Here is a 26,170-nt window from a genome sequence, read left to right as displayed (position 1 = left end):
CGCCAGCACCCGCTCCCAGCTCCCCGCTCCCGCCCAGGCCCGCCCTTTCCCGGCACTATGGAAACCGCATTTTCCTACGCCAACACGCCCTCCTCCTCTCTCCTATTACATCCAGAACAGGCGACTTCCACTTCCCGGGAACCTGACAAGTGAATGGCTCTGATGACGCCCCGGAAAGAGCCCACGGCCGGGGGCGGGGGCGGGCGCCCGCGGAGGGTGGGGCGGTTCCGGGGCGCCCCTCGAGCGGCGGCGAGCGGCCGGGGAAAAAGCACGGAGCTGCCATCGACCCAGGGCTCGGGGCAGCGATGCTCGTAAACAAGCCGGGCCGCGCGCCTGCCACCCACTGCGGGCACCGCCCTGCGCCGCGCGCCCACCCCGGCTGCTGGGGTCCGACCCGTCGCCCCGCACCGGCTCCGACCTCCCGCCCCCGGTCCCCCCCTCCGCGGCGGAAGCCTGGGACCAGTTAGTAGGGCTCGAGGCAGGAGCACAAACCCCGCACGCGCCTCCTCCGTGGCTAGCTTCCCGCCCTGGGTGGCATCGCCCCCGCCCGCATCCACAACGAGCCCCTGATTAATGAGCCCGGCCCGGCCCCCGCCGAGCCCCGGCCGAGCCTCGGCGGGAGGGGGAGGGGACGGCGGGAAACGCGGCCCCGGTGTCGGCCCGCCCCCCCCCGCGCCTCACGCCCATTGGTCGGGCTCGCCGTCCGTCGGGGGACGCGGCGCCAATGCGGGGCGGAGGGGCGGGGCGTCCGCGCGAGTGTGCCTGCGTAACGCAGAGTCACGTGTTGTTTTGCTCTTAGTTCAGTCACTCGGTGCGCGATGTGTTACTCACTGTGCGGCGGGGACCGCGACAAGCCCGGGTCGTCGTTGGCGGCGGCAGCAGCAGCAGCAGCAGCAGAAGCAGCAGCAGCGGCCCGAGTGGCGGCGGCGTGGGCCCCGAGTGTCCGGACGCAGCCCGGCGTCGCGCAGCGCGGAACGGCAGCAGCAGGCCGGCCGCGCGCGTCCTAAGCTCGGCCCCGCGGCTCGGGGACCCCGACTCTCGGCCCAGCCAGCCAGTCCCCGGGCGCCGCCCGAGAGCCCGGGAGGCAGCGGCCGCGGACAGTCGGAGCGGGGGGCGGCCACCGCCCGCGCCGAGCATCCTTCCGAGCGGCGGAGGGCCCTGCGCCAGCGAGCCGCGCGCGCCTCCTAGCCCACCGCTTGGGCCCGGGGGACGCGCGCGCGCGTGGCCGGGCGGCCGGGCGACGGGTGGCGGGGAGCCGCCCCCGCCCGCGCCCCTCGGCCCTCACCATCCCCTGCGCGCCCAGCCGGGCGGTGCGGCCTGAACTAGCGGCGATGGCTAGCGCGCCCCTGCCTGGGCCCCCCGCGCCAGCGGGCGGGGACGGCCCGAACCTCAACAACAACAACAACAACAACAACCACAGCGTGCGCAAGTGCGGCTACCTGCGCAAGCAGAAGCACGGCCACAAGCGCTTCTTCGTGCTGCGCGGCCCCGGCACGGGCGGCGACGAGGCAGCCGCGGCCGGGGGATCGCCACCGCAGCCGCCGCGGCTGGAGTACTACGAGAGCGAGAAGAAGTGGAGGAGCAAGGCGGGCGCGCCGAAGCGAGTGATCGCTCTCGACTGCTGCCTGAACATCAACAAGCGCGCGGACGCCAAGCACAAGTACCTGATCGCCCTCTACACCAAGGACGAGTACTTCGCCGTGGCGGCGGAAAACGAGCAGGAGCAGGAGGGCTGGTACCGCGCACTCACCGACTTGGTCAGCGAGGGTCGCTCTGGCGATGGGGGCTCGGGCATCGCGGCCACCGGCGGGTCCTGCAGCGCCTCTCTCCCAGGCGTCCTGGGCGGCTCGGCGGGCGCCGCTGGCTCCGATGACTACGGGCTCATAACGCCCGCCACGGCAGTCTACCGCGAGGTGTGGCAGGTGAACCTGAAGCCCAAGGGTCTGGGCCAGAGCAAAAACCTGACGGGTGTATACCGCCTATGCCTGTCTGCGCGCACCATCGGCTTCGTGAAGCTCAATTGCGAGCAGCCGTCGGTGACGCTGCAGCTTATGAACATCCGCCGCTGCGGCCACTCGGACAGCTTCTTCTTCATCGAGGTGGGCCGCTCGGCGGTCACCGGCCCCGGCGAGCTGTGGATGCAAGCCGACGACTCGGTGGTGGCGCAGAACATCCATGAGACCATCCTGGAGGCCATGAAGGCGCTCAAGGAGCTCTTTGAGTTCCGGCCTCGCAGCAAGAGCCAGTCGTCCGGGTCGTCGGCCACGCACCCCATCAGCGTGCCGGGCGCGCGCCGCCACCACCACCTGGTCAACCTGCCCCCTAGCCAGACCGGCCTGGTGCGCCGCTCGCGCACCGACAGCCTGGCGGCCACCCCGCCAGCAGCCAAGTGCACCTCGTGTCGGGTCCGTACGGCCAGTGAGGGCGACGGCGGAGGCGCGGCAGCCGGGGCCGGGACGGCGGGAGGTAGACCGATGTCGGTGGCCGGCAGCCCCCTGAGTCCCGGGCCGGTGCGCGCGCCCCTGAGCCGTTCGCACACCCTGAGCGCCGGCTGCGGAGGCCGGCCAAGCAAAGTCACGCTGGCGCCGGCAGGGGGCGCCCTGCAACACAGCCGCTCCATGTCCATGCCCGTGGCGCACTCGCCGCCTGCAGCCACCAGCCCCGGCAGCCTGTCCTCCAGCAGTGGGCACGGCTCGGGCTCCTACCCGCTCCCTCCCGGCCCCCACCCGCATCTGCCTCATCCGCTGCACCACCCCCAAGGCCAGCGTCCGTCCAGCGGCAGTGCCTCCGCGTCCGGCTCCCCCAGTGACCCGGGTTTCATGTCCCTTGACGAGTATGGCTCCAGCCCTGGCGACCTGAGAGCCTTCAGTAGCCACAGGAGCAACACGCCCGAATCAATCGCGGAGACCCCGCCAGCTAGGGATGGCAGTGGGGGCGAGTTCTATGGGTACATGAGCATGGATAGACCCCTGAGCCACTGTGGCCGCCCCTACCGTAGGGTCTCTGGGGATGGGGCCCAGGACCTGGACAGAGGGCTGAGGAAGAGGACTTACTCCCTGACCACGCCTGCCCGGCAGAGGCCAGTACCCCAGCCTTCCTCTGCCTCCCTGGATGAGTATACTCTCATGCGGGCCACCTTCTCTGGGAGTTCAGGTCGCCTCTGCCCATCTTTCCCGGCATCCTCTCCCAAACTGACCTACCACCCTTATCCAGAGGACTATGGGGACATTGAGATTGGCTCTCACAAGAGTTCCAGCAGTAACCTGGGGGCAGATGATGGCTACATGCCCATGACCCCTGGGGCGGCCCTCAGGAGTGGTGGCCCCAGTAGCCGAAAGACTGATGATTACATGCCCATGAGCCCCACCAGTGTATCTGCCCCCAAGCAGATCCTGCAGCCCAGGTCGGCGGCAGCAGCCTTGCCGCCCCCGGGAGCAGCAGTGCCAGCGCCCCCTTCAGGGCCAGGGAGGACCTTCCCAGTGAACGGGGGCAACAACTACAAAGCCAACTCCCCAGCGGAGAGCTCCCCAGAAGATAGCGGCTACATGCGAATGTGGTGTGGCTCCAAGCTGTCCATGGAGAACGCAGACCCAAAGCTGCTCCCCAACGGGGACTACCTCAATATGTCCCCCAGCGAGGCTGGCGCTGCGGGCACGCCACCTGACTTCTTCTCAGCGGCTTTGCGCGGAGGCGGCGAGGGCCTCAAAGGTGTCCCTGGCCACTGCTACAGCTCTTTGCCCCGCTCTTACAAGGCCCCCTATTCTTGCAGTGGGGACAGTGACCAGTATGTGCTCATGAGCTCCCCTGTCGGGCGAATCTTGGAAGAGGAGAGGCTGGAACCCCAGGCCACCCCAGGGACCTCCCAGTTGGCTGGCACCTTTGGGGCAGTGGGGGGTGGCCATACCCAGCCTCATCACTCAGCAGTGCCTTCCCCCATGAGGCCGAGTGGTAGCGGTGGCCGCCCTGAGGGCTTCCTGGGACAGCGCTGTCGGGCAGTAAGACCCACACGCTTATCGCTGGAGGGACTGCAGACCCTTCCTAGCATGCAAGAGTACCCTCTACCCACAGAGCCCAAGAGCCCCGGCGAGTACATTAACATTGACTTCGGGGAGGCGGGTACCCGTCTGTCCCCGCCTGCCCCCCCACTACTGGCATCGGCGGCGTCATCCTCTTCGCTGCTTTCAGCCAGCAGTCCTGCTTCGTCCCTGGGTTCGGGTACCCCGGGCACCAGCAGTGATAGCCGGCAGCGCTCCCCGCTCTCTGACTATATGAACTTGGACTTCAGTTCTCCCAAGTCCCCTAAGCCTGGTACCCATAGTGGGGATACAGTGGGCTCCATGGATGGCCTTCTCTCCCCCGAGGTCTCATCCCCATACCCACCGCTGCCCCCACGTCCTTCGGCCTCCCCTTCTTCCCTGCAGCAGCCTCTGCCACCTGCCCCAGGAGAGCTCTACCGCCTGCCTCCAGCACCCGCTGCCACTTCCCAGGGCCCCACTACTGCTGGCCCCTCAACGTCCTCGGAGCCTGGGGATAATGGTGACTATACCGAGATGGCCTTTGGTGTGGCTGCTACCCCGCCACAACCTATTGCGGCACCCCCAAAGCCCGAAGGTGCCCGAGTGGCAAGTCCCACATCGGGCTTGAAGCGCCTAAGTCTCATGGATCAGGTGTCTGGGGTAGAGGCCTTTCTTCAAGTCAGCCAGCCCCCTGATCCCCACCGGGGTGCCAAGGTCATCCGTGCAGACCCACAGGGGGGGCGACGTCGCCACAGTTCAGAGACCTTCTCCTCTACCACCACCGTCACCCCGGTGTCCCCGTCCTTCGCCCACAACTCCAAGCGCCACAATTCGGCCTCTGTGGAAAACGTCTCTCTCAGGAAAAGCAGTGAAGGCAGTGGCATCCTGGGAGGAAGTGATGAGCCACCCACATCCCCAGGACAGGCACAGCCCTCGCCGGCTGTGCCACCGGCGCAGCAGGCTAGGCCGTGGAACCCAGGTCAGCCCGGAGCTTTGATTGGCTGTCCCGGAGGCAGCAGTTCTCCCATGCGCAGAGAGACCTCCGTGGGTTTCCAGAACGGCCTCAACTATATCGCCATTGATGTGAGTGATGAGCAGGGGTCCTTGTCGCCGTCTCAGCCGCAGCATCCACAGCCAGGAGACAAGAGCTCCTGGGGCCGGACCCGTAGCCTTGGGGGGCTCCTCAGCTCCGTCGGAAGCTCTGGCGCCAGCGGGGTGTGTGGGGGCCCAGGCCCTGGAGCCTTGCCTTCTGCCAGCACCTACGCAAGCATCGACTTCTTGTCCCATCACTTGAAGGAAGCCACAGTCGTGAAAGGTGAGGTCCTTTGACCTTGAGGCTGGGAGGGAGGGTGGAGTATTGGGTGGCTTTGGATGTCACTCTACCCCAGTGGTTCCTTGGCTGCCATGTTATTGTTGTCTTTCTCCAAAGAGCTCGTCAGGAACATTGACTTGGGTTTTGAGTAGAGTTAATGCCTCCCTGTGGGCAGGAGAATTTGACCTTGTTTTCGGGCCAGCCATCTCTTGCCTGGGTCCGTGTGGTCCTGCCCTTCCCGTCTGCTGGCTGGGTGGGGTTTCTACAGAGTGGTCACTCCAGAGGAAAGTTGTTTAGATTTTCACAGGTGATGCTGAGAGGCACCAGCCACTGTCTCTGTGTGTGAGTGGCTGGGCCCCAGGTCACTGCTGCCCAGCCCTGAGGTTTATTAAAACATATCCAAGAGTCCCTCAGGAAGTGAGCATGAGTCTTGGTGGCTGCTCGTAGGAGCCACCTGTCATTTCAAGTTCACATGTAGACTGTGACAAGCTTGTCCATCAGAGGCACCATGGTTCTCATGAGGGAAATGGTAGTAGTGTGGCTTGGCTTACATAGCCTGATGGCAGCTGTTCTCACCTGAGCATAACTGGGAGTTTCCTGGAGGGTTTCCTGTCTGTGGGTACTAGGGAAGTAAACCTCCCAGGATTTCTGGTGCTGTAGGTCCGGGACTTGGCAAAATGGCATTGTTAATAAGCCCCCAGGTAATGCTGGAGCTGTTGATGTAAATCCCTGGGGAGGTTTGGGAACTCAGGAGCCACTGGAAGGCCCTCGTGGGCTGGGTGGAACAAGGAATAGGGTTGGCATAGGGACAGGATGGGCTGGGCTTCTCAGAGCACCCCAGGCGGTAACACTCAGCCATGTTTCAGGATCAGGGATTGAAGTGCAGGTCTTTTCCAGAAACAGTGGGACTGGAGGACGCCCAGCACAGTCTCCTCCCCAATTATCAAATATCCACCAGCATAGAGCTGGGCTTGCTGTACAGCTGACAACGCCTCCTGTGTGTCAGAACGGCTGGAGTGTAAGAGGAGTCGGGGGCTGCAGTGTTGATTTCTGCTCTTCTTCATCTTGCCTGGGTTTCTATATGGGGTTGCTGGCAGGACAGACTGGGGGCCACGGTGGAGCCGGTTGGTGTGATTTGGAAGCAAGGTGGTGGTCTGTTTCACAGAGAGCTGTACATTTTCGGTTCTTAGAGTAACCGGAGCAATCGAATGCGATCTATATTCAGACTGTGTTTTCTAGTATATTTGGGGCTGTTAATTCATAGGCTTCAGGCTTATAGCTTGGGGGAAATGCCATTATTCTAAGGTGATGGATGAAAAACTAATTCTTTTATTATTATAATTACAACTGGAGCAGAGGAAGAGGAGTCTCCAAGAATTACCATTAGTACAGTGCTTCAACATCTAATTAAATCAACTAGAAGTTGGCAAAGTGTCTCCTCCATGGTCACTCTCTCAGGTGAAGGTCATTTTGTCAAAGCTTTATTAAATAGTACAAAATTTCTAATGCTAGGGAGTTGAGAATCAACTAAGCCACAGGCCATCCAAACACGGCAGGGTGTGACTGAATGGGAAAGTCTGTCAGCCCCCACACACCCCTACACCCCCCTACACACACACACACACACACACACGCACACACTTATTTAGCAACTTCTGTGCCCCTGGCAGAGGGGGTGGGTAAACAGGCAGTTGGGGTTGGGTGGGTGGTCTCCACCTTTGGGAAAACCCAGACTGAAGTCTAAACTTTGAAGCCTGAAGACTGTGGTACAGTCACTCCATTCAAAAAAGGATTCACTGGCAGATTAGAAAGAATGCTGATGCGCAGGGGTTGAGTTTGTTTAGACACCTGGTTCATCTAGTCCTGCGTAGGGTTTCCACCAGGATAAAATTCCAGTCAGTCTGCAGGATTCACACATGTGAAATCCAAACAGTTCTTCCTACAGGAGACATCTTGGTTACTGTTATTCTGAATTCTGTGGATATTATGCTAAACTCCTTTCTAAAAAGGGGTATTTTACAGGAAGAACAGATAACTACAATTCATCTATTGTGCCAAAGCCACATGTTCAAAGGGAGGCATGTATGCCAAATTAGATTTCTAGCAAATTGACTTGAACAGAGAGCAGCATGGGGGGGGGGGGGCGGTGAACGAGCAATCTTCCCTCACAGAGCTGAGCCCTTGATGTCGGTTCAGCCACAGAGGACCACTGAAAAGGTAGAAATTGGTGGTGTGCACAGAGGAAAAGTTCTCTGTAGAGCAGTGTGCTTTGAGAGGGTGATTTGTAGAAGCCAGGCTAGAAGCAGGAGTGTGAAACTCAACTGCAGAATGTCCTTGCCACTTACCAAGCTGTGCCCAGGCTCTTAGCAGTGCCCTGTGCTTCTGCCCCAAGCTACTCACTCATACTCTCCTGGACAGACCCCATTAGTTACACAAACAGGGAATAATTTAGCTCAACCCGGGTAGTATGTAGTACATAAGTAATTCAGACATAAAGTCCTGGCAGTATTACATAGTCGATTGCAGTTGAATTGGGAATGGGGGTGGGTTTTAAACACTCCTTATTAAGAAGCTGGTAAACCCCAGGTATGTGTATATGTATGTAGTTTGATTAATCTGTCAGAATTATCTTGTTTGGGAACTGGAAATTAATTGGATTAACTGTGTTTTAAAATTCCTTATAAAAGTATGCACATTATTGACAATAGGATTATAGATTGGTGTGCTCCTTAAAATGTTAGTTTTCCTCCATAGAGGGATTTTCATTCTGTTAGTTTCTGATGGTGAAGAGGCTGATTGGATAGATAAGTACTGTGGAAGCATTTATATTTAGTTCTGTTTGCTCAAAAGACTATCCACACATCCTTCTCTAACAAGGTTGTCAGATAAATGAGGTGTTTCCAAAGGAGCTGGGGGTGGGGTGGGGTGTGTGTGTGTGTGTGTGTGTGTGTGTGTGTGTGTGTGTCTTGATTTAGTCTAGAAAGTTCTGCCTTTGGAAGTGTTTGATCCCTGAGTCGGCACAGTAGCTTTGCCAGCCTTGGTGGGTGCCCTTCTAGGCGTAGTTTCTGGGGGCTGAGGTAGTGCTATGCAGGGTGGCTCTCACCTCCTAAGGCCCAGGCAGCTGAAGTGCTAAGGAAAACACCCTGGCTTTGGTGAATGAAAATCACGTGGCCAGTTCTGCTTCCTTTATTGAGAGAAAAGCCTTTACAGAAGTGAGAAAGGAGGAGGGCGGAGCGAGGAAGCCGGGTTTCTGGTTGCTAATCTCCTCCAGAGAGCCACAGACCCGCGCTTCTGGCTGTGTTGTCTACAGAACAGTTGATTCCGGTCCTTCCCCTGCTGGGTCACAGAGACATGAAAAGAAGAGTGTCCTAAGCCCTTCCAGAGGGAGCGTGAGGAAAACAGCAGTTCTGTACGGTCAGGAATGTGGGCCGCCGCCGCGAAGGGACTTTTGGAAATGAGTGCTCTTGAATTAAAACTTAATAAAGACAACCCAAACTCAGTAGTCTGGGAGTGGAGACAAAGCCTTCTTTTTTTTTTTTTTTTTTTTTTTTTTTTTTTGGTTTTTCGAGACAGGGTTTCTCTGTGTAGCTTTGCGCCTTTCCTGGGACTCACTTGGTAGCCCAGGCTGGCCTCGAACTCACAGAGATCCGCCTGGCTCTGCCTCCCGAGTGCTGGGATTAAAGGCGTGCGCCACCACCGCCCGGCGACAAAGCCTTCTTAAATGCTTACCTTCCCTGACACGTCGTTGGTTGTGCTCGGGGCTCTGAGAAACCCACCTCCGCTCTTTAAGAATTCCGTAAAGCCAGGTGGTAGCCCAGCCTTAGAGCAGTGCGAGAGGAGAACAGCAAAACCAAACAAGATTTGTTCCAGAAAGGGGGAAAAAATGAAAGTAACAATGTAGAGGTTCCAATTACATAGTAGCAGAACAATTAAGAAAAACAGGCCTGCTGTCTGCCCTGGCTTCAAAGCGCGCTTTACATTCCTGTCTGTGATGTGCTCAGGTATTAAAAGCTGTTGACAAGATGAGGATGTGTAATTAGAATATACATTTTAAAAATGGACTCTTAATGCTGGAAGCTCTAACGAACAGCCAAGCCCTCAGACTTTAGAGTTTAATTAGCCGGAGTTCAGCAGGGATTCAGTTCTGTTTGTTGACTTAACTTGGGGGTCACTCCTGAAGTTTTGATTTCAGATCTGTGCCGTCTGTTTGTAGGATAGCAACATGCTGGATTCTTTGCTCTTCACCCCAAAAGAGCAATTTTCATAGCAGCAGCTGGGCATAAAGGCGTTCTGTTAGATTCCTGTTAACATCTTTCTCTGGAAGCATATTCTGAGAGCTAGGTAACTTCGCTATCAGATCTGGCAAGCCAGCCAGCTTTTTATTTAGTTTTGGGAGGGGGGCATTGGATAGTACAGAACTGAATGTTTTCCGCTCACCTTGAAAACTTAAGGGAAAATGTAACTTTATTCTTCTACCTACATTGTCAATTAGGGTGGGGGCCACTTTGACTCAGAGGGGAGCTCAGCTCCAGATTCAGCCTCTTTGCCTAGAGAACTGTGGTAGGGGTGGAGTCTCTTCAGTCTCCCTACACCAGCACAAAAAGTGTATGTTTTCATGCAAGATGTGCCAAGCATTTTAATGTTGCCATTTTAGTACTGACCTGCTACAAAGGTTGTGTTAGTTATCCGGCTATGGGTTTTGTGGCAGCAGTGCTTTCCTGATCTAAACAGAATGCTCTTTATTTTCATTGGTCTGAATTTATCAGTCAAGACTGCAGGGGGAAGGGGCGTAGTTGAAGGGTTTAGTTGAGGTGGGTGGCACCCGGAGGGTAGATGCCAGTGTGTTTCTGGAAGGAGCTGGTAGGGGATGCTGGGGTCAGTGGTGGCCACTGGTCTTTTGTGGGTAGTTTCCTGGGCTCATACGGAGGGTGCCCTGAAGTAACACATGCAGAAGAAAGTTGGAATAGACAGGGAAGCAAGCTGCACACCAGGAGCTGCTTGCTGGGTACAGAATGTGCCAGACACTCCTGGGCTTGGCAGTCTTAATTGAATTCATTGTGTTAGAATGCCGAAATAGAGTTGGGTTAAAATACACAGACTGTGTATGGATGATAAAGCAGTCCATTTAATAATTGCAATTTCTTTTTCTGCTAAACTAGAAAAAGTACTGAGTTTTACACAGTCATAGTTATTTGTCCAAAGACGTGCTAAAAAAGAGCAGACAAATGATTTAAACACTGTCCCACTTTCTTGTGTGGTATTTATGCAATGACATTTGCAAAATATTTCTTCTTGTACATTTACTGAAATTGGGTCAAACGTTTGGATCCACAATATATCTTAAAGATAAACCTTTACATGAACTTTAAGTACCAAGTCTTTTAATATTTATTTTAAAAAACATCAGGTTTTCCAGAAACACTTGTTTAGAGCTGGTATCTGTGTTCCCATACTGGTTTTTTTTTTCCCCAAAACCCATAGTTCTTTTTTTTCCTTTCTTCCTAATTGAGATTTGAATGCATCTGTATTTTCTGAGGACATTCAAATCTTTATACAGTCACCTCAAGAATATTGATCCTCTATTCTTTTACTCTATAGAGAGTTGGTATAATTCCTAGTGATTTATCATGGTATTTAAGTTTGGGGTTTTTTCAAAGCGTAAATGTAAGCTCTATAGTTCATCCTGGAATACCGTTTTCATTATCGCTTCAAAAGCCACATGTTGGCATTGGGGTGACTCTGCTTTTTCCACGTGGTCACAGTGTAGTGTTTTAATATTTATTACTACGACACGAGATTTCTCTACTCATTCTGTGGACTTAACTCAGGCCATCTTCAGGGATCAAAGTGTACTATTAACAGTCCAAAAACGTGGTAAACACAATATGATGCTGAAAGAATTCTACCTGTTGGGTGTGATGAAAAAGAAACGTATTCTGAGCAGTACTGAACGGTAGCTTCACAGGGCACAGTGGGCGAAATTCAAACCTTTTTTGCATATGGTGTTTTTATTTCTGTAAGTATAATGTCATGTGACATTCATGCATCTTATGATATATGCAGAATCAGCATCTATGTGTATGGGCGCATTGCCTGTATTTATGTCTGTTTATGTCTGTGCACCATATGTGTGTGTGCCTGCCGACCAAGGAGGCCAGAAGAGAGCATCCGATCCCATGGAACTGGAGTTACAGAGGGTTGTGAGCCACTGTGGGTGCTGGGAATCCAACCCAGGTCTTCTGAAGGAGTAGCCAATGCTCTTAAGAGCTGAGCCATCTCTCCAGGCCGACTCAGTTTAGCATCCACTTACATTAAGCCCCTTCAGCTCAGTGTGAGAACAGTAGGGGATGGGGGGCGGGGGCTCCAGAAGTGCATCTGAGGACACAGAGCCAGAGTGGGAGCCACTGCTCAACAATGATTCAAGATCAGATTTAGCTAGGGTAGAGTAGTTATGAAGTACCACCAGGAGAGCATTGAGAAGGTGGTCCAGAGGCTGGCATGCCTTGGGTGCACTTCTGAGCACTGTGCTTAAGTCCCTCCTGGGGTCAGCCCGCTCCTGTGGATAACAGAGCAGCTGAGCATGCACAGCAGATCCCACCAGCCCCTCTGCTGTTGCAGCCCGTTCAGGGAACAGCTTGGGTAGAGACAAGGATGTATTGGAGGGAGAAAAGCAAAGTGCCTAGTGAGAAGATGGCTCACACAACAGACAGGGGGAGGGGAGAATGTTGTTAAGAAGAAATGTTTCTAGGCTAGTTCAATGTGAAGGCTGAGGCTACCTGGCAACCCTGAAGCCTTTGCCCTTCAGGACAGAATCAGCCCTGCTGACCAGTGATGCAGGCTGGGTTAATAGTCTCAGTCTCTGTGTCCTATCCCTGGAATATCATATACCTCTCACAGCCCGTTAGCAGCTTCCAAAGAGATGAGTCATTAACTCAGTTAATGATGAGTAGATTTGGAAACACCAATTCAGAATTAGCCTCAGGACCAACCAGTTAGTGGCTAATCATCTGTTGCTGAGGTGGTTATCTTTTTTGGGACCAAGTATTCCATGGGGTCTTAATGTTCTTAAGGTCCTTTAAAAAAAGGTGTGGGGAAAATCATTTAGCTAGATTTTTACATGATGACAAATGGATTTCATTCAAATTGAATTGGACACAAGCTGCCCCCCTTCAGAGGTGGTGTGATTATAAAAGAATACTTAGGCAGAACACACCAAGAATTCATTAGATGCTCAGAGTTAAAACTGTAGGAGAGCGTTGGAAGGCCTAGTGCCCTAGGTGATTGTCTTGCTTATGCTGGCTCCATCATAGAAGAGGATTCCTTCTCACTAGCTGATGGCAGCCCTGGGCCAGGAGCCTGCCATCACCAGCAGTGTGTGCCCAGAGCAGGCTGATGGAAGGAGACTTCCACAGGACAAGCAAACCAGAACCAAGGCAGCTTCTCCAGGTTCAAGGGAGCGTCGGGTTCAAAGCTGACCATCTCAGCCATCATGGGTCTGTGGAGCACTCTCTAGACACAGAAATTTTAGGACAGAAGATGGACTCTGGCTGCCCTAACAGACCAGTCCCAGCCACTGTCTCTGTAAGTCAGTTAAAGAGGCAAAGAGAGACGTACTCCGTCAATAGAGGAGGAATGGTTCCGGGCATCTTGTGACCACGGGTCCATCTTGGGGCACCGACTTGTGTGTTGGGTTTAAATAGAGGAAGAATTGGGGCTAAGGCCAGGGGTCTTGTGTAATTAAGCAGCCCCTGCCGAGCTGTGTCATCCTTATCTCAGTTCTGATTCTCCCGGACGGTCCAGAGAAGTACTTCTTGCCTGAGGGGACAGCTGGCACCTGCGGGGTGGGCTGCCCGCATGTTCATAGGTGATTACCCTCCTCATGGGGGTGGGGGTGCTGCCTGGGGAGTCTCTGCTGTTCCTGGAATCACAAGTGGCTGAAAGTCTACAACAGCAGCTTATCTCTGTTCCTTCAGCGTTGGGGGATGGGATAGATTAGGCAGAACGAGGCTGGACTCTGAGCCAACCTGAGACACACACACACACACACACACACACACACACGCACGCGCGCGCGCACACATGCACTCACTCACGCGCGCGTGCACACACAGCTAATATGTCAGGCTTTACCCTGTTTTTACTTACTTTGTGGGCTTATATGAGAAGGAAACACTTTTTTGCTAAAGTAGCTTCTAGCTGTATTTAATTATGAAGTTGGTCGTAAAAACTGGGGACTCCATTTTCCATCTTCTGGCATGCTGTGAAGAGCTCTTGCTATCACAAACATAGAAGACTTTTCCAAGTATGGTACGTGTGGATTCCCTGAGCACGGCCCTGTGCCTCTCTGTAATTGAGCGCATGCCGGGGAAACCAGCTGTCACTGCAGTGACCCTGGTGTCCTCTGCCTTCTTAGTTGTCAGAGAAGCAGGAGGATCCTCTCTTCTCTTCTCCCCTGGGTTAGGCCCCCCTGGGCCACTGCCCTACCCTCACCCCTGCTCAGGATCTTGGCTGCCCAGCCCTGGCAGATGGAGAAATAGTGATGTGGGGTGAGAAATCTTAGAAGTAGATTGAGATGACTCTGCTGGATTTTAAACGTGTACAAATAAAGCAGGAGCATCAAGCGGGGTTCACCACAGTGGTGGATTAAAGAGTACCACTGAGAAGCTGGTTTTGTGTGACGAGGTCAGAAGTGGAGCTGCTGAGGACTGTGGTGCACAGTGGGTATGGGAGGCTCTGGAGGTCACGTCGGATGCTATTCTGGATGTGGAGACCTGGCTTGCCTTGCCGTGAGTATGGAGCGGAGGATGGCCAGTGTGAGCTTGGAGTTCTTCCGGCCTGTTGGTGTGCGGAACATGCATAATGGATGTGTCCGGCCAGCAACACGCGTGGTTTTAAACACTTGCTGGTGTTTGGGAGTGGTTCAGCCTCACGCTGCTGAATTCCACTTTAACGAGTTATTGTAGAGGCAATGCCTCAGGGCACTGTCCGCCCTGGCAAGCTAGGTGTGAGGCTCATCCCTCTGTTTACCTCCGTGGTTTGCCATCCTCCTGGAGGCCAAGGCATAACTTGCTGCTTTCCAAGGGAAATCGAGGGGGAAAATTCTCTACCATGGTTCATGTAAACTGAATTTCCCAAGTGTATACACATAGGAAATTCTTCATAGGCAGATCCATGTATAAGCTGGCGTTCCCGAGGGCACTCTCCTGAAAGAGGCCTTCTCACTCTGCGGCACCTCTTCGTCCCCATCCCTCCAGCATCCTTTCATAGTTCATCCCATCTGACAGTGAGATGGGGACCGTCTCCCTGCAGACCTTCATTCTGAGGGGCGGTGCCTGGGTGCTGCTGGGTTTCCTTCTTTTGAGTGGCCCCTTCCAGCTGGCGCAGAGGGCTTGGCAGGAGACGGGAGTTCATAGGATGTCTGCCCCTGGGCTCCAATAGACCATTGTTTGGGGTCTATCTAGCTATCCAGGAGGGTTGGCTTTGTCTGTACCCGCAGCCCAGCTTTTCATCCTCTGTCACCAGGAGCCTTGGCCCTGTCTCTCTGACCCTGGGCCTTAGTGCCCTAATGTGGGTGGCTAGAAGAGGCTCTGCCTGGGCTGAAGTTGTCTTTCTGAAAGTGTGGTCCATACGGACTTGAGGGCTTGGGTCACCTAGAGCACGTGTGCTGCCAGAGTCCCGGTGGATCATGTGGCATTGGCTGACCCATGTGCCAGCGGGGGGCTAGAGGGAGGCAGGGAAGGGCAGCTGCTGTGTTAGCTGGGTGCTGTGCCACATGGTGGTATACAGTACGTTTTGACTTGGTTCTGTCTGTCAGGGTTTGAGGAGAGCAGGGAGGCAGAGACGCCCTGGCCTTCCGAGGCTCTTAGCTTTCGGGGGGCCTGGAGTTACCTCCAGCAGGAGTTCCCCTTCCCCACTACATTCATGCTGTCAACTGAGCTGGTTCTCCTTTTGCTAGGCCCTGCCTGCCCGCGCATAGTTCCAAGTGCTTCCCAGTGGTCCATCGGCTGCCAGAAACCGGCCTTGTTTGTATTGTTCCTGGAAGCATCTTAGGGGGATGGGGCTGTGACAGCAGGTCCCCTTTGCCCTACTCCTGTGACTCTCCAAACAGCCAGAAGAGCCAGCCTTCCTCAGCAAGCTCAGGGCCCCAGGGTCTGAAGAAGTCTTTGTAGTTTAAAACATGGCATGTGGCTGCATGCCTTCATGACTAATGTGAAGGAGTCTGGCCACAGAGTGTGAGTCACGCCAGAAGCATGGGCTCCTTGATGTAGAAAATCAATATTCATGTATGTTTTGTTTGTAGTCATTATGGTTTCTATATAAAATCTCCTTTGATAGTTTCACTGTGATACAGGGGTTGGCGGGGAGCTGAGGTAGGGAGAGAATATCCCTATCTTCAGGAGTGGGTGTGGCTGACCTAGCTGAGAAATCACCTGGTTGATGGTGGCCATGGTCCTCAGTCCACCTTGAGTCTAACTCTGGCTATTGTAACCTGACGCCTCCCAAGCATGCATCCTGTTGAACCAGGGAAAGCTGTGCAGGCTTCTGGGTGGGTGGGGCTTCCCAGCTCTGTTAACCCAATCTAGAAATTTCTTCTCAGACATGCCCCAGAGGTTATAGATCCTATCAACTCGACAATCAGTATGAGCCCTCATATCTCCCAAGCGGATTGGCTATCAGTTGAAGGAAAGTACATGAATCTGCTCTGAATATTTATTCTACTTCTCCATAATTTGACAGGGAAAAAATAGGTTTTCTAACTCCAATTGTAAGCATTTTTATAGTGTACATAAAGCATAGTTTTTACATCTGTGTAAGCATCATACAGAAATGTGCCTACATCTGAAAAAGGGTATCCTTAGAAGATACCTGCCATTTTTTTTTTTTTTTTTTTTTCATTTTTTCAAGACAGGGTTTCTCTGTGTAGCTTTGCGCCTTTCCTGGAACTCACTTGGTAGTCCAGGCTGGCCTCGAACTCACAGAGATCCGCCTGGCTCTGCCTCCCGAGTGCTGGGATTAAAGGCGTGCGCCACCACCGCCCGGCGATACCTGCCATTTTAATGCTAGTTCATGTACCAGCTATGGAAGTGTAGCCCTTGGAATCACATGTTCAAGCGACCTAACAGAGATTTGGATTGATTATGAATTGCAGGTGAGGTAGGTGTCAGTTTCTCTTTGTGAAGCTGAGTATCCACAAAACTTGCGTTTGGAGGTGACCAGATGGATTGTGTGCCGGGCTGTGCTGTAAGAAGCCAGAGAGCCTGGGTCTAAAGAGTGCTGGCTTCACACTCAGTCTTATGACTCGCAGGGTCCGTAAGAGGATAGCTTGGCCTTTAGCAGACAGTATTGCATTTCTGAAGAGCGTAAGCTTGCAGATAATTTCCAGAGGTATCGGTTAGTCTCAGGTGTAACACACAGGTGGAAAATGTGTGGAGCTATTTTGACAAACCTGCCTGTGTCTTCTCGTGTTAAATGTTGGTGGGTTCATGTGCCTTTGAAGGGTTGGCGGGCTGGTTCTGTGAGGGATTGGACAGTGCTTGGTTGTCATAGCTACTCAGCTGTGCTAGGTGAGTGACAGTGGCTGTGATCCAGTAAGACTTTATTTACAGAAATACGGCCGGCCCCTGCTGTGCACCATCCTCCTTTGTGAGATGGAGAGTGTTCCCCTCTGTAGGTATCTGAGACACCACCTTCAGGTTTCCTTTTGGAGGTTGTATTTATCTTTTCTGCTCCGAGAAGTGGTGTAAGCTGTAAGGGTGTCTGTTGTTGTTGTTGTTGTTAGTTGAACTTAGCTTGACTAAGGAACATTGTCCTGAGTGGAGAAGACGTGAAGGCCAGAAGGACATGGTCACATGCAGTCTAGCAAGCAAGCTGGTTTCTCAAGGCATGTGTATATCACCTAGTCTTACTCATTACATAGGATCAGACACTAGTATGGTATTTAATGTCCTTTGAAGAGAGTTCAATAAAAAGCCCATGAAAAAATTTGCATGATCTCATACGTAGACTCTTAAAAAACAAAGCATCCAGGTTAAATGTACAAAGAGCAGAGAGCTCCATGAACCTGGTTGTCATGGGGTGGGTTAAGTGTGGAGAGGGAAGAGGGGCAGACACAAAGAAGCCAGTACATAGGGCAGATGGCTCTTTGGAACCTTCAACGTATGACAGTTTTATTAGGGAGTATTGTTTTTGTTTTAAAACGAGTAACCTTTAGCTGCTCTTGCTACCAAATGTAACTACAGGAGGAGACAGCAGGGAGCTGGTTGATCCACTTCTGGTAACCTTTCTACTCTGTAAGTGTGCCCCATAGCATCCTACCGTAAGCCTCCTCTCTTACAAAACAAAACCGAACAAATGGTTCAGAGCAGAAGAGGAGACAGGGCTTGGGTGGACTCTCCTTATTCCCTCACTCCCGCTGGGCCCCAAACATCTGTCCCGGGGGCCAGAGGGGCCTCCCATTTGACAACACTGGGGAGAAGTTGCCTCCGGCTCGCTCAGGAGGCCTCATCACTCTGACTTCTCCCTCTGGTTTTAACCTGGGATTAGAGTGTCCTAGTTTGAGAGAAAGGGTCCCCTAGGATGCAGACGACTGGACTCCCAGGGCCCTGGGCTGGAACATGAAAACAGCTTGGCCCTGTGGCGTTGGATCTGCACCTGCCGGCAGCTGAGGGTTCCTGTCAGGGAGAAGGTTGCTCGATGCCCACATTAGGAAACAGCCATTGAAACCTTGGCTTGTAAAAGCCGCCAAGGCTGAGCTGGCAGGTTCCCATGGGCGAAGCTTTGGGTGTGTAGAGAAAGTTTAAAGTGGGGTACTTCACAGGCTGGGAGGCCTCTGAGCACACTGTGGCTGGGCCATTAAGAGGCTGTCTTCCTTGAAGGATTAAGCTGCGTAAAGGGCAGATGGCTCCAGCCTTGAGAAAGCTACGCGGCTTCATCTCCCGTCTGGGATTGATTGTGTCATTAGCAAGTGTCGACTCGAAGGTAGGGCGTTTGTTTAATAACAAGCATTCAAAATGAAAGGATTTTAATTGTCGGTGGAAGTGAGAGCTCACGGGAAAGAAAGTCGGACTCTCAAGCAGGTCGTCACAGGGAGCTTAACCATCCATGTTTTCCTTGTAAATGATTTTTTCCAATTTAGATGAAAGGTTAAGTAACCGTTTGCTTTTCTTAGAATCTCTGGCGGCTTTGTTATCACACCCAACCTGACTTTTTTTTTTTTTTTAAATGCTCTTAGCAAAGTAAGAAGATACTAAATTATCAGGCATATTTTTCTAGGAATTTCTCTTCCAACTGAAAAGCCTGTTTTCCCAACTAGTTCTGTCTTTAAATAAAAAGCCTAAACTGGGCATTGAGATGGGCTTGAAGGTTATGGGACCTCACCAAAGGGCTCATTTCTTCCTTAATTTGGTTTGCTACTAGAAAACAAAGTGCGTGGCCTCCGGTTTTCTTTTGTCATGCAAATCAATATTCATCTAAATAGCACTAGTGATTCAGAGCCCTGAATGCGGTAGGGAGTCCACACCTGCTCTTCTCTGCTGTTCACAGAACCTCCCTGGGGCTCCAAGTGAGGGTCTGTGTGTGGCTCTTCATGGGAGAGAAGGGCTTGCAGAGGTCTGGAGACAGAGCCTGAGCTCCCCAGGGCAGAGCTGTCCTGACCCGGGTATATGCCTGGGATCTTGAACATGGACGTGTGAAAGGCCTTGATGTCAAACATGCGAAACCCAGCGTCTCAGGAGACATCCCAGCGGAAGTCCATCTGACTCAGGTGCCCCTATGTCTGTCTTATTTCTTGCTAACAGACTCTGGGGTTGGTGCTCAACTGGGTAGTGGAATGGGACTTCCTTGTTTTGCTACTTGTCCCACGAAGTGTGAAGACCTTCTCCCTGGACTTTCAGCAGTGTGTCTGTCTCTGTCTCGACCTCGGTCCCCTGTCCTCTCTCTTCCCTCCGTCTGCTCTTCTCCTGAGATCTGAGCAGAGTCTTTGGAGGTGGAGCCACTGGGACTCCCTGAATTCTTTTTGCCCTGGGAAAAGGTGACCTGAAGGTTCGTCCTCAGGGACTGTGTCCCACGTGGTGCGTATCAGTGACATAAGTCACCGGTGATGGCTGAGGTAAAGCATTAGCTGGGCTCTGTGGCACAGCAAACGGACGGAAGTTGCTTTGTTAATGGCTTTCATTGTTGCTACCTGTCTGCTTTTCGTGGCTCCAGGCACTTGCTACTTTGCAGGGTTCGTCTATGATCTTATGGATTTGGGTGTAGAATTGCAAGGAGATTTCAAATCCTGTGACTCCGGTCTCAGTATGAGCTACCGCCAAGCGCAGGACAGGGGTTTGTGGGTCTGTCCTGTGTGCAGTGCAGGATCTTCCTGGGTTTCTGTTTTACCACTGGGACTGGGCAGCGCCAAGTTTCTCCCTTCTGAAGGCACATGCAGAGCAGAGTGGCCATAAATTAATCATCCTTGGGTTGCCTCTAGTGGATTTGACATAGGTAATGAATAAATAAATGTATACTGGCATCTTGTCCTTAGGAACTATAAATATTTAAGGTTGGGGGATGTCAGATTAGCAGGGTTAGAAAATACTTTCCTTCCTTGTATTCTACATGAACCAGCCCAGTCAAAGTAAACAGAAAGGCATGGGGCACACGCATCCTGGTTCACACGCAGAGGGCACACATCCTCCTTTCCACCCGGGTCAGTTCCCAGCTCTGGTTCCTCTCCTGATGGACTGGAAAGGGTTGGTGAGGGCAGAGGCCTGATCTTAGGTGTCTAAACCCCAGGCCTGGGCCAGCCTCCTGAATGTGGCCCTCCTCAGGCATGGTAGGTCAGGGCTGTGGCCAGCATGTGCAACATAGATTTTGCTGCCTGCTCACACTGGAGAAAGGTGTTTTGGACGTTGATGTAAAGATATCCAGCTTCAGTCTTAGGCCTTCTTTTCATAAGGATAGACAAGTGGAAGTTCCTTTCTCTACTTCCTTCTTCAGTGGTACTTCCCAGTTTTAGGGCTCCATGGAGTGGGTGCAGCAGACTTTGTGGCCACCAACCAGCTCCCAAATCAAGACATGGAGACTTACTAGTTATGAACACTTGGCCTTATCTTAGCTTCTATTTCTTGCTATCTCTTATAACTTAAATTATCCTATTTCTCTTCATCTACATTTTAACCTCAGGGCTTTTTACCTTTCTTTCCTTCTGTACATCCTATTTTCATTACTGCCTGGCAGCTGCCTGGCTTTGAGGCGTGTGCTTCTCTTTCTCCCTCATTCTCTCCTCATTTTCTCTGCCTGCTGGTTCAGCCTAATCCTCTCCTGCCCAGCTATTGGCTGTTCAGCTTTTTCTTAGACCAGTCAGGTACCTTAGGCAGGCAAGGTGAAACAGCAACACATCTTTACATAGTTAAACACATCTTTACATAGTTAAACACATCCTTATATCATTAAACAAATCACATCCTTATATCATTAAACAAATGTGGCACACCTTTACACAGTTAAATAGTCCACAGCAGAAACAAATGTAGCAGATCTTTACATAGTTAAATTTCTACAACATGTAGGTCCAGTGAGGCTCCCAGAGTCCCCTTGGTTCCCTGTTTCTGCAGCTCCCCCCACCCCCAGGATCGCTTCTGATGGCTCATCCTGTTTATATTTTAGAGGTTCCCCGGGTCTCTCACACTGTCTCTGTCAGCACTGTGGCCACCTCAAGACTTGTCTTAAGGAACTATTGGTAACGGTGGTTCTGTCAGTGTGTAGACACACTAAAGTTGAAGTCCCATGATCCTCAAGGAGTCCTGAGGTCCCCATACTAGTATTATGATCATCTGTAGACTGTAGGAGTGTTCGGCCTCACAGCAGACAAATTCCATCACCTTGTACTGCCCTGGTGTGTGTGTGTGTGAGAGAGAGAAAATGTGGGATGCGCCCATCCTGAGCACACCGGTCTCAGCTGGCTGTGGTGCTGTCTCATCTCCCTGTCCTGTTGCGCATGTGCTGGGCACTCGTTCATGTTCCTGTAAGAATACTGTTTTTGGATGAAGAGACCTTACTCGAGGATAGAATTCAAAAAGAATCATATTGAAAGGACCATGCATGGTGAATGAGAGTCTTCCTTCTTCTCAACTTAATCTTTGTCCTTAAATACAGTTTCACTCGATATGTGCTCCCAAAGACCTGATGCTTGGGGTTGGATGCCTCGGCCACATGGCATCCCTAAGAAAGTGCAGCCCTCACTGGCCCTTGAACACACCCGTGTTGAAGTGGGGACATGGAGGGACTCCCAGAGCTCCTTCTAAGATCGTGGGTTCGGCTTCCTCTCCCTCAGTGTTATGTAGAAATAAGTGACCTTGATTGGTGTTCTCCTGTAGGAGTTTCACTGGTTTAGGGTCACCTGAGTGACAAGATGCTGTCATTTTGTTGTGAAACTTGGGCCCTGCTTGTTAAGGTGTGCCAGAAGCCAGGTGCCACTGTACCCTGGAGTCTCTTGGGATGAAAAAAATCACAGTGATCAATGGTCAAGGCAGGACCTAGATGGCCGACCTTTTCCTTAGGAGGAAATACTGAATTCAGTGTCTGTCGACTTCATTTGCATAATGTGTATCTCCTAGTTGTTGAAAGAACGTAAAGCTTACAAAACAAGCAGCCGTGAGGTTGCACAGCCTCCAAGTGTCACGTTCTCGGGGGAGGCAGAAGAGTTGGGGTGTTTGCTCCGTTTGCACAGATCTGTGCTTTGCTGGAGAGTAGCCACACGTCTTGTTTGTGCTGGGTGTTCCTTAGGGGCTTCTTTTCAGCTTCAGGGCACACTGCAAACATCCCTCCTGTTGAGTCAACCCTGTGAACTCAAGACCACACGCACACGCACACCCCCTCTCTCAGTAGAGAATGAGATTCAAGAGTCAAAGGTTAGAATTCCCTTCGATGTTAGAGGTGTGTCTGGCTGTATGATGATATTAGAGCTAAGAGAGAAAAGGTCTGACCAGTTGAAGACCCAGTGCAGCCTTGTTGCTATCATCATGAGTGATGTAAAGTTAGTGTGTCAGTTTATTTTAAAAGCCAAGGAACTTGGAAGATAAAAAGGCAGGGTCATCATGATGTAACATCAGTTTTCCAAGTTATGCAGTCCATTGACGAAAGAACATAAGTGTATACGTACACACACACACACACACACACACACACACACACAGAGGTAAACAGGGACTTTACACACTAAGAGTGGAGACTGGTGGTAGAGGTGTGCTGACCCTGCATGGGAGGGGAAAACAGGTGCAGCTGGGTCACATGACCACATGATAGTCTTCCTGCCACTCAGCTCAGCAGGGGAGTTGGTAGCTTTGGTGCTTCAGGAGATGTGTACAGGCTAAGAGGTGTGCTGAGAGCCATGTGACAGCGGGCCTGTGGCTGTGAGAACTTTCAAGTTTAGGGCGTGGTTTTTCCAGACAGGGTTTCTCTGTGTAGCTTTGCGCCTGTCCTGGATCTCGCGCTGTAGACCAGGCTGGCCTCGAACTCACAGAGATCCTCCTCCCTCTGCCTCCCGAGGGCTGGGATGAAAGGTGTGCGGTCCCTGTATTAGTTTTAAAATCATCTGTGGACTCTCGGAGTGTTTGACCTCACAGCAGACACGTTCCATACATTGTATCACCCTGCCCAAGTCTGGGTCTTGTTAAGAAGAGGGGAGGTGACAGGCAGTTTCCTGGGGCCGAAGAGTGGACTCCAGGCCGCCCTTCTTCCCTGGAGCAGTCAGAGGTTGACAGTGGTGGCACAGCCCCGCAGCAGATCAGTGAGGTGTGCGGGGGCTGTCATTCATCCCCAGTGCCTGGGGAGGCAGGCCGGTCCCTCCAGCACAGATGCTTGTCATGAAGGCCAGAACCCTGCCCATCCCCTGTGACTTCTTTGCTGGACTGCTTGGCAGAGTGTGTGGGGGAAGACGTTTCTCACCTATGTACAGGGGGATCTGAGTGCACCCTGCTGCCCCATCTCCAGGACAGCCATCTTGAATTTACATCTCCCTAGTGCCTCATTTCTAGGGAGAGGCCCAAATCCCAAATTCAGGTCCATGGGTTTGGGGGAGCTCTCGGGTTGCTGTGGTCCCAGGAGCATGGCTCACCAGTTATCTGATCTTTTTTTTTTTTTTTTCAGAGTGAAATGCTGCCGGCTCCATCACCATCACACGGAACTCCGAATCCATTTGAAGGAGATGCTTAGCATGTTTCCAACCAACGCTGCTCACTTTCCTTTCAACGGGAGCAACTCTACATTTTGAGACTTCTGTGAATTGTATTAGATAAGGAACCAAGAGGCAAGGCCCCCTCTCTCGCCTGTTCCCACACGGGGCACTCGTTGCCACCACACTGTTTGTGTTGCGTTTTGTTTTGTTTGTGAACAAATGAGTTGATGGAGTACACTCCAGGAGATTGGACGTTCCCATTGGCCTTCGTTGATCCTGGCCATCCTTGTCAGTTCTCTGTTACTTTCATTTTGGCAAAGTGGATTAATCCCTCAGCATGCAAGGAGATGCTACAATACCCATGAAAGTGGTCAAATCTGGTATTTACTGGCTTATGGTCAAAACTACCACAGTCCTACCTCAGTTCAAGGTGAAGCCGAATTGTTTGGCAGGGTTCAGGGCAGCTCTGCCCCAGTGTGTCACATGCTGACCTCCGTCTCTCTGATAAGTGGGTGTGGATTCCAGTCCAGGTACCTGCAAATGTTTACTTATGCACAGAGCCCGGTGTGGGACTGACAATTCATTCTCCATGGGATTGGACTCGAAGACGGATTAATCCTAGTAATTCCTGAATGTGACTGGAGCAGCCTCCTTTTGGAAATCGTCAGCCGTCTTTGGGGGTAGGGGTAGGGAAGGGTAGATCTCTGTACCTTTAACGGGTTTCTTGACTCTTCTCTGTAGATGTTCATGCAAGTACTTCAGATGGTAAAAGCCTTTTCTCCTGCCCACAAGCCTCCTGTCTGAACCTTAGCTCGAGTTCCTTGAACCAAAAACTCAGTGTAGGCATGCTCAAAGCTCAAGGCTGGTTTGGGTTTGGCAAATTTTGTTGTTTTTTTTTTTTTTTAAAGATATTATCTCTGACATAGTGTTGCTTTGTTGGCCAACAAGCCTGCCCTGAACAGGAGGGGAGGCATTCCAGCCGTTGTCCTGTTAATGGCAGAAGAGGAAAACCCGCCTCTCTCCCTACACGCCTGTCAACAGTTCTTGACAGAGACTACCCTGGTTCTGTTTTCAGTGTTCTGAAGATGTCAGTGTTGTGGAATTGTTTCGTGTGTCACCTAGAAGGGCTGAGCTTGCCAGCAGAATATCTGTCACCTTGCTGCTCCATCACAGGGCTGGAGACCCTGCCTCCCCCGCCCCCCCCCCCCCCCACCCTCCCACCCCCCAGTGCCTGTCTCCTTCATAGTCCTGTAGAGGCTACACTAATGCTTGGAAATGTGAGTTGCTGGTTTAATTTTTTATTGTCATTTTGTTTTTGTTTGGGAGAATATATATATATATATATATATATATAAGTATATAGATATATATCACTATAGAATAATACATTGGTAGGAAGAGGCTTTTTAGAGGATGACCAAAAAATTCCATGTCTTAAAAATATATTTAACAGCAGTGCAGCTGTCTTCCCGCTTCTGTGCTGAGCTTGTAGAAGAGGGCTGGATTGCAAGACAAAGTTGAATGTAAATTGGCCCGCACCCCTCGCGAATTCCCAAGGTTTACCTTCCTGTAGTTACACATCACAGCAGTGCACGGGGCACACAGCACTCGAGTGAAGGTCCATTTGGGTGTGTGCTGTACTTTATCGAGATGCTCAAGAGTCCCCAGAAACGTTTAACGCGTGTTGGGTCTAGGAACCTGCATCGTGTTTGCTTCGTAACTCAACCCCCAGGGACAGGAGGGCCATCAGCCGACAATGACGACAGCACACTTAAGCAGATGTGACGCGCCCTCTGTGTTCCGGCGCGGTCACCAAAGGACACAGATGGCACACGTCCCTGCTGTGGCCAGAATGAGCTAAACGAGAGTACACTAAATTCCCCTCATCCTGTACATTTCAAGAAGAGCAGGCATATGCAATATTTACATCCTCAATTTAGTTTACAGAATGGAACCAAAATGTGTGAGTGTTACGCTGGCCACACTTCGTGCTGTGTATTGGGTCTTTGTACATTTTGCCTGACTTAATCTTAAATTTAAACTATTTTTTGCTATATAAACTTTTAACAGTTATTAAACAGTGTTTTCTTTGGGTACATGTTGTTTCAGGATTACCAAGATGTTAAATATATTTCTCGCTATTGTGTTTCAACAAGAGACCTGCCCGCCCTGTCGTCTTCCGCTGTACATGCTGTATATAGGGGTCACGTGATGCCGCTGAAGACGAGGATAAACTGGAGTAGATTAGTGTGCTGTATTTAGTCTGTATTGACCATGGATGCCCTCCTTAATAGCCATATGCAATAAAATAAAATACATTATTTATGAAATGAATACAGATTGGAGGATGTTTTTCTGCATACATAACCAGTTTAGCTTGAATCCAGTCTCCTCCTGCATGTCTGGCATTAATAAGCAGTGTGTGTGTGTGTGTGTGTGTTTTGGGCTTTTGTGTGGTTGTTCGTTTTTGAGACGGCGTTTCTCTCTACCTAGCCCTGGCAATCCTGGAACTTACTCTGTAGACCATGCCGGCCTCATAGAGATCCGCTTGACTTTGCCTCTCAGTTGCTGAGATTAAAGGCGTATGACACCACCCCTGCGCCCCACTTGGATGCCTTTTGATTTTAAAACTTTTGTTCTAAACTGAAAATGCCCCCTCAGTCATAAACTGACAAAATCTACTTA

General features: G+C 51.9%; 1 protein-coding gene across 1 annotated transcript; it reads left to right on the top strand.

Moving 5' to 3' along the window:
- Positions 1 to 1,222: 1,222 nt before the first annotated feature.
- On the top strand, positions 1,223 to 25,819 carry Irs2 (insulin receptor substrate 2). The gene is made up of 2 exons (XM_052751635.1): positions 1,223 to 5,331; positions 23,458 to 25,819. The coding sequence occupies exons 1-2, from the start codon at positions 1,332 to 1,334 to the stop codon at positions 23,460 to 23,462; spliced, it is 4,005 nt and encodes a 1,334-aa protein (XP_052607595.1). The 5' UTR covers positions 1,223 to 1,331; the 3' UTR covers positions 23,463 to 25,819.
- The last annotated feature ends 351 nt before the right edge of the window (positions 25,820 to 26,170 follow it).

This window comes from Peromyscus californicus, unplaced genomic scaffold (assembly GCF_007827085.1).
Source record: "Peromyscus californicus insignis strain IS unplaced genomic scaffold, ASM782708v3 Scaffold_23__1_contigs__length_62951481, whole genome shotgun sequence".
Taxonomy (NCBI): Eukaryota; Metazoa; Chordata; class Mammalia; order Rodentia; family Cricetidae; genus Peromyscus; species Peromyscus californicus.
This window is presented reverse-complemented; position numbering and strand designations above follow the sequence as displayed.

What these genes read in the sequence shown, in the direction of transcription:
- Irs2 (XM_052751635.1), top strand. Translation starts at nt 1,332, where the DNA reads ATGGCTAGCGCGCCCCTGCCTGGGCCCCCCGCGCCAGCGGGCGGGGAC.